Source organism: Poecilia reticulata, linkage group LG5, assembly GCF_000633615.1.
Source record: "Poecilia reticulata strain Guanapo linkage group LG5, Guppy_female_1.0+MT, whole genome shotgun sequence".
Lineage (NCBI taxonomy): Eukaryota > Metazoa > Chordata > Actinopteri > Cyprinodontiformes > Poeciliidae > Poecilia > Poecilia reticulata.
This window is the reverse complement of record NC_024335.1, coordinates 4,748,966-4,762,492: the sequence shown is the minus strand read 5'-3', so window position 1 is coordinate 4,762,492 and position 13,527 is coordinate 4,748,966. Positions and strand designations below refer to the sequence as shown.

Below are 13,527 nucleotides of genomic sequence, written 5' to 3'. Positions count from 1 at the left end.
TATACGACCATATTTAGAGTGGAATCTTGGTCCCTGTGGTCACTGATTCAGTAACAATTATCGGATTTGAAAGTAAAAACTCCTGATTATAAATGCATAACTACAAGGATATTGCGCATTTATTTAAACAGGCCTAATACTTTTAAGTAACACAAAATATAATTTGTTGTCAATGACATTAAGTCTCAAAGATTGATAAAAAAAATTACATCCAGATTTTTAGAACATTTTGAAAGGAATAGTGAATGAATAAAGTATGGATTAATATTGATTGGCATGTAAACAACAGTCGATGTTTTCTGTTCACTCTCCTGCAATTGGCTGTTTGCATTCTCTGTCGCTACACAAACACAGACTACATGACTGGGACATTGAGAGTGGTAGTGGGACAGCAACAGCCTGCACAGCTCAGGTGAAAGTAAACGGCCTGCCCACATGACTCACTGTGGTCTGGAGGTTTGGTTATTCTGAGCTGTGTCCTTTCTAGGACTTGTCTGTGGTAGCCAGGGTGGGATCGGAGTCTGAGAAAAAGGGTTATGACTAGAAGTGGGCATACCAGAGTGTTCAGGATGCTCCGACCACCACCACCACATCGTGTTAGTATTTATTTTGTTTTTATATTAGTTACAGCTTATAGACTGTTAAAGTTAGACATATATTTTCTAATGGGTGCACACTTTAGTTAATGTCTGTCTGAATGGTTTACTTAGACTTTTTTTTGGTTGTTTGTTTGTTTGAGGTGCTGCCAAACCAGCTGGAGGAGGAAACCTGGAACAAACCATTTGTATTCCGAAAGACTGAGAAGGGGCAGGGGGGTACTTTGTTGTTTCAAGCTGATTTTAATTAGTTAATTTTGTCACTTAAATATTGCCTTATTATCGTTTGTGCTAAGTTAAAGTTAGTTTTGCTTTATTTGTTTAATAGGTTGCTTTAGTTAATTTTGTATTTATTTGTTCTTTTGTTATGTCGTGCCTCCCTCATGTGGTAAATTTAGGTTACTCCACCACTATTTAACATTGTATTTTCATACATTTATGCTAGGGCTGCCCAAGTCTAGTTTTCCAGAGCTACATCTGCAACTTTAGATGCATTCCTTCTCTAATACACCTGGATGATTGACCCATTAGAAGCCTCTACAGATCTGAGTTGCTGCTAATGAGGGAAGTCAACCTTTTGTCTGGGGTGTGTTTTAGCAGGGATGCATCTAAAAGTTGCAGCCTGGAGGACTGCACCTGGGAGCTCTTGATTTGTACCGTCAATGTGGCCCGTTGAGGGAGGCCAATATGCTGAAGTGGCCCTCGGTGAAATTGAGTTTGACACCCCTGGTCTATTGTTTACATTTCCGCACCGTACAGAACAAATGTGTTCTAATGGGTCGTTTACAACCCATCAAATATGGAGCGGCAGCACCATTTCTTAGGGGTCATTCTTTATTCTTTTTTTTATGCTAACATGTAAAATTATTAAACCAAAAGTATTTCTTTGTAGCTCTTGTCCAAGCAGGCAAAATTTCTTGTCGCAATTTACAACAGCAGCAGCAGTAAATGTTTGTAAGTTACATTTAATTTTACTTTTAAGATATTTTTAATTCAAGTATGATTAAAAATTTTAAACCTGATAGAATGATGAAAAATCCATCTTAAATTAATGGTTTTAATATACCATTGTCAATCCAAACTTTATATTTAAAGATTAAAATCCCTGTTTTAATCCCAAGCCTCCTGAAATATACCCTTCTGAAGTTCGTCATGGCGCCTTGAATGATTAAGTGATGCAGTTGCAAAGGGTTAATAGTTTGAGTCATGCAGAATTGATTTGACCGTTTCCATAGCAACGATCAGAAGCAAGACATTCCCCCAGAACTACAGTGAGCTCATTGTAGCTATGCAGGGGTGAAAGTAGTTTTAAATTCTTGGGGGTGCTATGACAAAAAAAAAGAAGAATTGCAACAAAATGGAGCTGTTTTTTCCTTCAGCCCACTGGCTGCAATGTTGACACCTTGAGATGCCATGAGACCTAAACTCTGAACATCATGGCATGGAGGGCATCCCAGTTTTCCATGTCTGGCATATAACCATTCATTTTAGCTTTTAAACTGGTTCTATTGATCCTGTGTCCAGATAGAGGGATAATCAGTAGCCCAGCATCATGACCTGTTTGTTCTGAAGATCCTGCAGCTTCCACTTCTCTTCCTAACATGGCGCCTCCTCACCCTGACTCTCACACTGCTAGGAGGAACCACAGAGCTCTGTTAGGTTAAAAGCTCATCTTCTGAAGTTGGGATATTTTTCTTCCAACAGGTTCCAGAGGAATCACCTCAAACCAGATGTTGGACTGGATTTTATTTCAATGTCATTTGTGAATGTTAGAGCCTCATTTTCAACAGTGGAGCTATAAAGGTTGAAAAAGGTTATTATTTTGGAGAAAATCTTATCAACATCAGTATTTCCATTAAATAAGAGGCAAAAAAACTAAATTGTTTGATAAAGGAAAAGCCTCTCAGACTCTGAGCCCGACAGCACCAAACTATTTTTTATATTAGATAATTAATTTAATTTCACATAATTATCACGGTAGAAGCCATTTGTCTGTTAAATACTTAATGAAACATATTACCGTGTTTGATGTTTGTTGTAAATGACTATAGTCACAAAGAACGAGATAATTAGTCCAAGTTTGTCGTTTATTGAACGTTCAGAAATTACAGCGGCTGTGATGCGCCAAGAGAAAAATAAAACAACCCGAACAGATGATCAACTCTAAACCACTCGCACCTTTTTACTCTCTGTCTCTGTCATTTAAGCACAGCTGTTGCCTTTTCTTCTTGATCGTAGTAGGATTGTTTCAGCTTGAATATCTCTGATGAAGCTTTGTTAGTAGATAGTTTGTTATATTTTGCCCTCAATATTAGCAGTTTTTGTTGCTTTTCTTTAGAATCCTTTACATTTAACTCAAGCTCAGTCTCTTTAATTTGTTCTTCAAGTTTTTCCATCTCCATGAAGTTTCTATTTGTCTTATTTCTTGTGTAACTTATCATTTGACCCCGTATAAAAGCCTTGAAGGCTTCCCATCTAATAGATGCTGCAGTCTCAGGTTTATTAAGCAGCCTTTTGTTCTTTGTTTGGAGGTCAGTTTTGTTTGTGTTCAGTTAGAGTTCAGTTGACCTCAGTTCATTTGGGCCCAAATTTGTTACTTATCTTTTGACTTATTCTTGCATCAAATTTTTATGCTTTGTTAACTATTTTTTGGAAGAATTAAATTGAAACATTTTCTACTTGAACACTTTTTTGTCCTCGTTTGAGTCTGGTCCCTCACACAGGTCATCAATACAGGCTGCTTATTTAGCTGGGATTTTGCAAGTCATCACAACAATGACCAAGGATTATTAGATTATTCATTTTGGACTGCAGTTACTACTAAATGCATCTTGTATTAACTAGTACTGTGTATCTTACAGTGGAGTAGCTGTTATTGTCATATTCGCGTTTGGCACTGATCTGGTTCTCTCCTTTTCTTCTTTGTCATCTCTTTCTGCAGGTGCAGAAGTAGATTTCTAGTTGTTCTCTTGTGTCCTCTATCCGTATATATGCTCAAAATATGTATCCTGAATTTAATAAACGGTAAGTAGAGTTAGAAAATATATGAACTATTTTCAAAATGAGCAAAAGTGTCTTGTATTCTGATGAATTATGAAACTAATAATGTCTTCCAAAATGTTCATTTACCTTGTTCAGAAAGCGTCACGTAAACCTCCAGAACACCATGATGTGTAAACACTAACCATCTGCTACCTTTGTGGTGCTTTTAGAAAATGAACAAAGCAAATTTACTTGCTCCCAATGCACACACTGTATAACAGTAGTGCTTCAAAAGGGACAGACACACTTCAGAAACAACTCTTTTCCACTCACAAATCTACTTATATGTTAATGCTTAAACCCACATGACATACATTTCTCAATGCATGACATACCTGGTAAACTGCAAAACCCGTTTTAAAAACATAAAAAAGTACACAATAATAATGTCACTGAGAAAAGTAACCCAAGTCATCCTGACAAAGTTATGCACCCTTGAAACCCAGGAAATTATGTCAGTATTAGAACATGCAAAAATGTGGCATATTTGCCAAATCACATCATTCAAAATCATCTTAAAGGTGAAATTAAAAATGAATTACTCACAAGAAGAGAAGTATGCCAGTGTTGGCCATGGCGTAAGCCAATCCTAGGATGCCACTGCCCATGATCGCATTGCCAAGGTTGAAGACCGACATCCCGAAGGAGGTCTTTCCTTCAAACTGGGAATGAATTTGATAAAACAAAACAAGAGCAACCCTTGAATCACCACAATGTCTGCAAATTTCAAACTATAACAGCACTGAGTGCTATAAAAATGTTCTGTATTGCTGCATTTTTAGCTATTCTTATCATTTTTGTAAATAACTTATTGTAAGTTCATGAAGCTTGTATGAAGAAAGATTACTCCAAAAAAAACACAGAAGAGTCTGACAGCCCGGCATTAGCAAGCACAATAAAGTGAGCTCAGACATTATTTTTGAAAGTATGGAGTAAAGCGCTTTCATTCACTTGATTTTATTGTCGGTTGCTTTGAATATGCAAATATAGGTTCTCAAAGAAAAAAAAAAAGTTAACTTTTTTAATAAAATGTTCCAGCTGTGACAACAAAACAGGAATTTACAGTGCATTTAAATATGCTTACATCTGTGAAACGTGTGGGTTTCTTCCCATGTGTGTTGGGTAAGAACTCCTCGCTCTCAAGCGCACCTTCAGGGTCATCAAACCTGGGGGATCAAAAGTGCAGCAATGAATTTGCAATTTATTAACCTTTGACTTGTGAAAACATCAGAAAATAAAACTTCAACACAGCTCGTAACAAACATACCTGAGAGTTTCTGTACCATTTCTGCACAAGGATCCGTCAGACGAAGTCAGCACAAAAACAAGGCAAACATGCATTTAAAGAAATGTAAATCTTTGGACGAACAAGTCATACTTAATGTTGCTAACCACACCTCTATCCTGCTTATTACTAAACATAAATTAAGGAGCCTGATTTACTTTTTTGCATATAAACGATGAATATTGGCTCACTTGGTTTCTTGCGTAGTTACAAGGATGTGGTTTTCACATAAGTATAACCACAAAGAGACAAAAAAGGAGCCAAGAAGAGCACATAGAATGATACATGCTGCGATAACAACAAGGCAACCATTCATCTGTGTGAGAGAAATATACGACGACAACTCACTGATCTTCTGCTAACAACGTCTTCATTGGCACACCCATGTCATCTCCAAGATCATGGGATTTTCCATTGGATAATATGTTCATCTCTGACTCAGCAGGCTCCATCTTTTAACAAATATCAGATTCTCTTTGGCCCGCGTGCGTTCAGTGAAGGAGGGCTCCAGATCTTGAATTTCTAAAAACAAAGAAGGTTACAGGAGCATTTATCTCACAGGACAACCTTCAGAAACAATACAAAGGTTTCTTGATGCAGCTGCGAAAACATAGAAACTTAAAAAGAAAATTGTACATGATGTGATTTAGTTAATCTCAAACAGAAAAGCAACAATTATTCCAGCTGCTGCCAAAAATAATTTAATACCATCGTTATAATAACATTGTGTCTGCTACTTAGTAACTGGCTTTTGGTAAAATTAAAATAAAGTCAAAATTTGTTTTGTTGAATGTAACAGAAAAAAATAATAATAATTTTAGCCAGCTGACTGGAAGTGTGCAGCAGCAGGTGGGGAGGGGTACTTTATAATCCGTACAGCCATTGAAAACGTAGTTATTTCCAACACTTTCTAAGAATTATTATTAAAAGCACCGTGAGTCATAGGAACAGTATGACACGTCATTTTTAAATTGTAACTTTGGACTTGCTGGTGACCTCCTGCCTCCTGAGTCACCTCACCTTTACAGGTACTTTTCTACAAAGCTAAGACTGAAATGAGGTTGATCCGTAAACGACAGCAAGTTCATTTAGGACAGTTTTATAAACAAATGTTAATTCACTGCAAACTAAATTCACATTTAATTGAATCTGAAACCAGTAACAAAATAACAAAGTGTTGGCACTTGTTTCCACGCAGACATAGTAGAGAACGTTCCAGGAGTGTCTCCATCACACTTGGACCTGATTCAGTTAGGGTTCACTGTGACACTTTAGCTGTTTTTCTATGTGAATCGGGACATCGGTGCCCGATCACATTTGATCTTTGCACTGCAGACAAACAGCACACATTTACTTTTGACATGGTGACCCAACAGTGTTCTATCCTTCCTCACATCACTGTTGGAACATATTGCAATACGTACACATATGAATACGTCTTAGAGCTGAAAAGAGCTCACAAGCTGTGATGTCACCCAGACATGAAGAAATATTGCTTTACTCGGTTAGGAGTAAAGCAAACAAGCCGAATTTATCGCCACACAGTCAAAGGTTAAAGTCTGTCTGAGTTTTCAGAATTTCACAGTTCCGTGTAGTAAAAATCTACCCAACCTTGTCTTTTACAAAAAGACAAGGTTGTGTAATGCTGTAAAAATACCCCATAAAATCCCTCTGAGTGTTATTCAAACAATACAATCAAACCAGGTAGACACCATTCAACTGCAGCTGCAGTAGAAACCCGAGGTAGAAAATAAATAAAGTAACACCGCATGACTTAGGGAATATTTTTTATCCTTAATAAAAATAAAAATAAAAACATTATTGGAAGAAAGATTCTGGCTCCTGAATGAGTCATTTGGTTTGCTCAAGTTAACCTTTCCCTTATCAAAGCTTTAAAACTAGCATCACTGCATCCTGTTTCAGCTCTGTACACTGATACTGATTATTTACACAGAGGTATACGTGGAAATGTTTGATTCAATTCAAATCTAGGTCACACTGAATTCATCACAGAAAACTGGGTTTGACAGAGATTGATGGGCATCCCCAAGTTCAGCGTCCAAAATATATTTAAATTTACTATTCATTAGCACTTCTTTGTTTATATCTCGTTAAACTAGAAACACCAGTTGGGCTGAACAGTATGTATTTGCGAACGTGTTATTTATGTGTTTTAATGGGTACAATTGAGATAAACAAACTGTCATCACCTTGAATTGTTAATTGTAGTACCAAAACAAACATCAAATCTCTTTTTTCAGACTTGTGGTGCTCATTACTACTTTCAAGTCAATAATAATAATGTATTTATTTATAGACAAATAGATACTTTACATTAATATGTGTCCTATTGGTATAAAGAGATACCAATGAAGTGAAAACGAATCGTCTATATTGGCCAACTGCAAACTATAGATACGCAACCATTAATTTCGCCACTCTGAATTCAGACTTTAACTGGCAAATTTTATTTTTGTTTTGTTTCTTTTCCAAATGGCAACTATGACTTACACATAAAAACCGAGCGCACTCTGTGAACTGTTTTTAAAGGTTCTGACAATTTTCAGATAACCTATATCTGTAAATCATACATCACTTCCTCCTCTCAGTTTAGTTTACTTTGAATTGCTGGATTACTCTGTTTGCTTTTTCACAGTAAGCAAACCGAATCAGGGTTAACTTCTTAGTAAACCAAAATTCACATTTTCAGAGATAAGATGAGCTTTCACTCATGTAGCACTCCGAGGTACAAACTCTGTTTACAGTGGACCAAAGAAATTATAGAAATAACACAAACAGTGTTGTCACACATATCCATAGAGAGGTAATAACCACTGTTTTCAGTTCATGAATAAAGGATCAGTGAATTTACAGTAAATACAGAACTATGTTGATGTTGGTTCTTTTCATCTGTAACACGTTGCATGTTTGATGCATGTCAGGAACTCATTTTTGGCATAAATGATATTTTGATCTTTCAAAATAAATGAAATACTAAAACCTGGACTTTATCATTGGAGTGAAATGATATGCAATAATGCAAAAATGAAATGAAAATTGTTCTTTTTTTAGTTTATTTTTCTTTTTACTTAAATGTTATTAACTATGTTTAAAGTACATTTTTTGTTTTCAAAAAAGTTTGATGGCTTTGTCTTTTTGTTTTTTTACCATGCAGTTATCTGTGAATAATATTTCTTAATAAAAGTTGGTTAGATAGAGACCTACATAGTTAAATCTGGTCCATTGTCTGCATCTAAATCATTTAGTGTACCTTGATAGACAAGCCATTTCCACAAAAATTTGAATGCAAATTCCCACAAACTGTTTTGAATGCTGAGTGAAAATAGCACAATTCAAAACTGCTAAATCAATAAAAAGGTGAATCTGAGAATGCACTCAGTTAATGTTAAATTTACAAATAATTTTTTGGCACAATAGAAATATGTTTTAATAGCTTAAAGGTATTAAGCATAAATTATGAGAACAAATACTGCCCCCCTCACTGAGAGAAGTACAGTATGATATTTCCCTGACTGCCAGAAAGACGACCTGAAATGTTCCTGGAGCTCGACTCGGTTCTCTTGAGCAACTAGTCATGACATGAAGGTTAGAGGTCACATTTAGAGCTACTGGATCTGCGTGACATTTGAATGGTTTGAACAAGAAGAAGGGTGAACAGCAGTTAATCAAAGTGTGGGTCCCTATCATTAAGTCTCCCAGAGGAGCATTCCTGTTAACTAGTCCCCACTTAATCTTGTGTCGTTTTAAAAGCAGGCAGCGATGAGTACGGCGGCAGTTTGTGGCGCATCGGCACGTGGGCCTGAGATAAACAAGGTTCAAGCAAGTGCACCTGGCAGCACTGGCTCATCCTACAACACGTGCCTGACGCAAACAAACCAGCACATCCTCGTGTCCTGCGTTATCAGCGGCAGCACTTTTCATTGACCACAACCATGGGAATTCATGCCACTGTTTTTAATGGGAAACAAGGTGCAGGTTTGAATCCAGACAGAAAGAAATGATCAATGTGTAACATCCATGCATGTTGATGAAAAGTATTTCCAACAAAAAATGCAAATGAATCAAAAACAGAGATTTGTCATTTATATAAAACCATATAAAATAAAACCACCTTATAGTTTATTAATATCACAATTAAACTATCATAATAGAAGGTAATTCTAAGTCGTTATTCTAAATCGCTAAATGAAAAAAATGTCTACGCATTTGTGCCATTTTTAACCTAAAGCAAAAGTTAAATATACAACATATTGTTGAACACGGCAGAAGATTTATGAAGTCTTTACTTTTTTTATTTCAAGAGGATTATTTATGACTAGAAATGAGGAAGACATCTCTCAAAAGACAGCAAAGTAATTTAAAGGAGTCTCTAATTTGAAAAAAAAAATCTGTTTTATTCATAAAGAATGTTAAAAAATCTTTATTGGCACCGAAGAATAAAATAGTCCTTCCAATTGCTCACAATCTTTTTTGCATGTTTCCACAGGTATTTTGATGATTCAGTTCTGGTGATGAGTTTAAAATCTTTGGGTTTGAAGGCCTTTTTACCCTCCAAAGATTCTCAATCATATTCATACTGGAACTCTGGCTGCTCAGCTCAAAAACATTTGAGATTTTAAAGGTTACTTTAACTTTAAATCTGCTATAGTTAACTTTGGGCTCGACTACAGTACCTAACACAACTCTGAAAAATCACAGCAGAGGTTATGGTTACAACTGGATTACAATGTATTATTTGGATTTTTGTTGTGGATGCGACTCTGGATTTTTCCTCCATGATCAATACTGTGAGCTGTACCCCTTTTCAAATGCGATATGAGCTAAAGATGTGTGGAAACAGTTGATGTCTGCTTTAATGACAATGGCTCATGACACAGACTATCATGAAAATGACTCTCTTCTTTGAGCATCTCACTCCTTATCAGTCAGTCAGATAATCAGACAAACCTGATCAGCGAAAAGTTAAAATGATGTCATCCCAACTGACCTCCAGACAGGAAGCAAAACTGGTTCGATATGTTTCCCAAGCTTCCGATAACGTTCGTGTTGGCAAAGGATTTAGAGGTCGCAAACTTTAAGAGCTTTAAATGTAATGATGATGCATACTGACTTAAACAATAGCAATTTATAAGGGTTGTACTGGTCCAAGTTAGCTAGCACTTTTAATGCATAAACTATTCAAAGGAAGTTAGAATTGTTACACAGGATATATACAGTTAATGAGTGGTTTAAATGAAGACCAGATTTGACCTTCCACCTAAAAACCTGGTTTCCACCAAATCCCTTCAGACTGCCCTTACAAAATATTTTTATCCCGCAGGTGGCATCAGCAAAATATGATCACTTTTATGACTTCAATTAGAGTCATATTTGCTCCAAAACTGGCCACACGATCACTTTTAATTTCCAAGCTATCTTTTCCAATGTTTATTCCATGAGTGGGGATGTGTGAGATGTGTGTATTACATTTTCATGTACTATTTTTTATTATCGTCTGAATAAACACTATTTAATTTTAAGTCCAATCTCAAACTCCACTGTGAATAAATATCAAAGTTTCTTCAGAAATTCAGAAAAAAAAAATAGTATCGGTAATAACTTTAAATACGATTGAATTAAATATGAATCTGTCATTTTATTAAATAGAATGTTTGAAACATTCAATATAAAAATAAATTTTACATTGTTTACAATGTAAAATTTACATTTACATTTTACCCATGGTGAAAGCTTTGGTCTGTATCCAGGCAAGAAAAGGTGGTTTTTAAAAAGCAACTTCGTCTTTTTTGCACAGCCGTGCAGCCTGTCGCGCACAAGTTATCAGCATTAGTACTAAATAAATATTAAGTCTTGAGAAACAAATATGAAAAATCTCTTCATATTATTTTTTTAACTTTACAATAGAACTCATGAAGTGAAGTGGTAAATAATTCATGCATCAGAGAGATTTTTGGTAACACCTGACACTGATTCATTTATGCAAACAATACTCTTGTTTTGTAACTGTCTTTTGGCCTCATACATGTTTACTAAAAATAAAACCCATGTCTGTTACATAAAGGCTCAATTACCTCAAATTAACTGTGAGTGTTTTTGAAATGTGGCAGGACATTTTTTTCTCCTGGAAAAAGCATAAAAGAGCAGCAGGAGATACTCAGTAATTACTCTCCAGGAAGCTTGGAGCACACAGGTTTGATGAGGGTTTGCTCTCAAATTCGGCACATATAGCTTAACTTTGGTTTAAAGTTAAGCGCTCTATCACTACCCTTTGCTTGCACTGATATTTCACAATATATCAATTGCAGGACAATAAACGGCTTTCAAAAAATGCAGCTTGTTCAATGACCTATTGCACCTGCATAGAGTTCAAATGTTATCAGACGAAACAAGAAATGTATTGATGGTCATCTTATGAAACTACTCTTTCTGCCTCTTGTTTGTGCTGATAGTTTCTTCTCTCCATTCTCATAGCGTAAATTAAATCCAGAAAAAGGCTGAATAAATGCATCATTCTTTAAGAGCTGAGTGTGTCCATCTGCTACTCTTCTACCCTTTTCTCCAAAAGATCAGGAAAAAAAAAACTTGGAATAAATAAACCTTAGAATCACAATTAAAAGTGGCCCAAATGCAGCTGCTAAAAGCCTTAAGCGGGTCAGCACATCACTGTCGTCACTCTTGATCACATCTCTGTCAGACCTCAGCCAAATATTTAGTCTGGCATAAATCCGTGCACCCAAAATCTGAAACAGTCTGGCAACTATTATCGGACGCAATATTTCCAGTGAGACAGCTTGATGCTAGAATGTAGCCTTAATCGGTCTGATTCGCCGATCTGACATCAGATCCAATTTGCTTCCTGAGTCCTGAGGGAAATATTAATAACGTGTACAGACAGTACAAACAAAAATAAGGGCAGTTATGTGGTGGACAAACATGCCTGCATGTTTGTCTGAAAACATGCACATGTTTGGCCTTCGGTGGGTGTTTGTGATTCACATGTCATCATAGAATGAGGCTGTGACTCAAATACCTATTGGAACATGATTTCTAAGCTGTGGTCGTCATGTTTTAGTCAAATATTTGACCGTCACCGCTGACGTACTTTACCCTGTGCTTTTTTTCAATTAAGAAATATGTACCTGCTACTAAACGTAGCTTTGAAAGAGACATAAAACAACAATGTCACAGGTCAGAAGAGGATTTAACTTGTTTTGGAACATATTATATGGAATAAAAATATCTATTTCAGCACTGAAAGCTTCCAAAGTCAGAAGGAACAAGCTCAAATCAATACTGCGTAGAACAACCAGTCTATGTATAATAAAGTGTTTACAAAATGACTTTCAAGGACTCCAAAACAAACCTAAAACAGCACACGGTACAGTCGCGTTCAGCTCTCACCGATTATGAACCCCATGACAAAGATAATAATAAACCCTGGAGTGGCTGACACTTAACACTTTGGCTGACTCAGATACAGAAATCCACACATCTCCTCGATGGGACTGCAGAGCAGCTGGCTGCGTCCAGCCTGGATAAAACATTGACGTCCGCACACTGTGCACCTGTCCACTTCCTGCCATTTTGACCGCTGTATGAGTCGAGGTCACTGCCCAGCACATTGGTTTATCTGTTCTTTTCGAACTCTGGCCAACCCACCACTAAAAAACCTTCTTTCTCCATCCCCAACGGCATTGAAGCATCTTTTGCAATGTGTTTGGTATTCAAATAAGGTTGTTTTACCCGCGTCAGTTTTGCTGTGATGTCAAGTCATGGCCCACATTGGAGCAGGTGGGGGTTACCGACCTCATTTCCTGTCGTGCACGTTATTGCAACAGTCGGTCCCGCGTTCCAAGGCTGTCAAACAACCAAACTAGCAGCAACACTGAAACGATTTTTGAATATGAAACAAGTCATCTTGTAGAAAAGGGACGCACCCTGAAATGACACTCAATCGCAAGAGTAAAATAAATTTAAGCTAGAATGTAATAAACAGTGACAATAAGATTCTCTGAGATTCGCTATTGTTATTCACAAGGTGAAAACACCTGCTGTTTCAAGCTTAAAAGAAAATGTCTCAATTAATTTTAATAAAGTTCAGTGAATAAGAAAAAATGGTTTGTGTTTGACCGCGATAAAAAATATGACCGAGCTTGAATTAGGTACATGAGAAGGCAACCAGCTGAAGGTCCACCAAGGATGTGGATATCTTCTTTATTCTCTCTAAAGGCTATCAAGTCAGATAAACTCTTAAAAATTAGACTTTTTAACACCCTTACATCCTTTCTACATTAACATTTAAAAATGCTATCGGGCAAATCGTGTTGTTGGTTAGATAACCACAGTTTAACCTGCTGGCAGACCAACACAAGCTAGCACATAACTGTGAGGTGGAAGATAAATTAAATGTTATTTTGAAAGTGTTGTAAATTTCAAAAACTGAAAAGTGTGGTATGGATTTATTTGTCATTTTTTGCTCCAACTACAGCTGTGAGTATTTAGTGGTGTACTTCTCTACCAGCTGTACACATTTAGAGACATGTGCTGTTGCTAAGAACCTGAATGTTCTGACTGGGAAATCTG

The 13,527-nt window shown here is 36.5% G+C and overlaps 1 protein-coding gene across 2 annotated transcripts in view; it reads right to left on the bottom strand.

Annotated features, from left to right (window-relative positions):
• slc38a3b (solute carrier family 38 member 3b) overlaps positions 1–13,527 on the bottom strand; it is a 28,980-nt gene that overhangs the window by 13,893 nt on the left and 1,560 nt on the right. Inside the window, exons 2-5 of one of the 2 annotated variants that reach the window (XM_017305017.1) lie at positions 5,272–5,445; positions 4,906–4,926; positions 4,723–4,804; positions 4,185–4,300 (exon numbers count right to left, since the gene is read on the bottom strand). In XM_017305017.1, the coding sequence (XP_017160506.1) occupies positions 4,185–4,300; positions 4,723–4,804; positions 4,906–4,926; positions 5,272–5,375 (323 nt within the window). In that variant the 5' untranslated portion in view covers positions 5,376–5,445. The remainder of the gene's footprint in view (positions 1–4,184; positions 4,301–4,722; positions 4,805–4,905; positions 4,927–5,271; positions 5,446–13,527) is intronic. The other variant, XM_008408714.2, reaches the window with a different exon arrangement.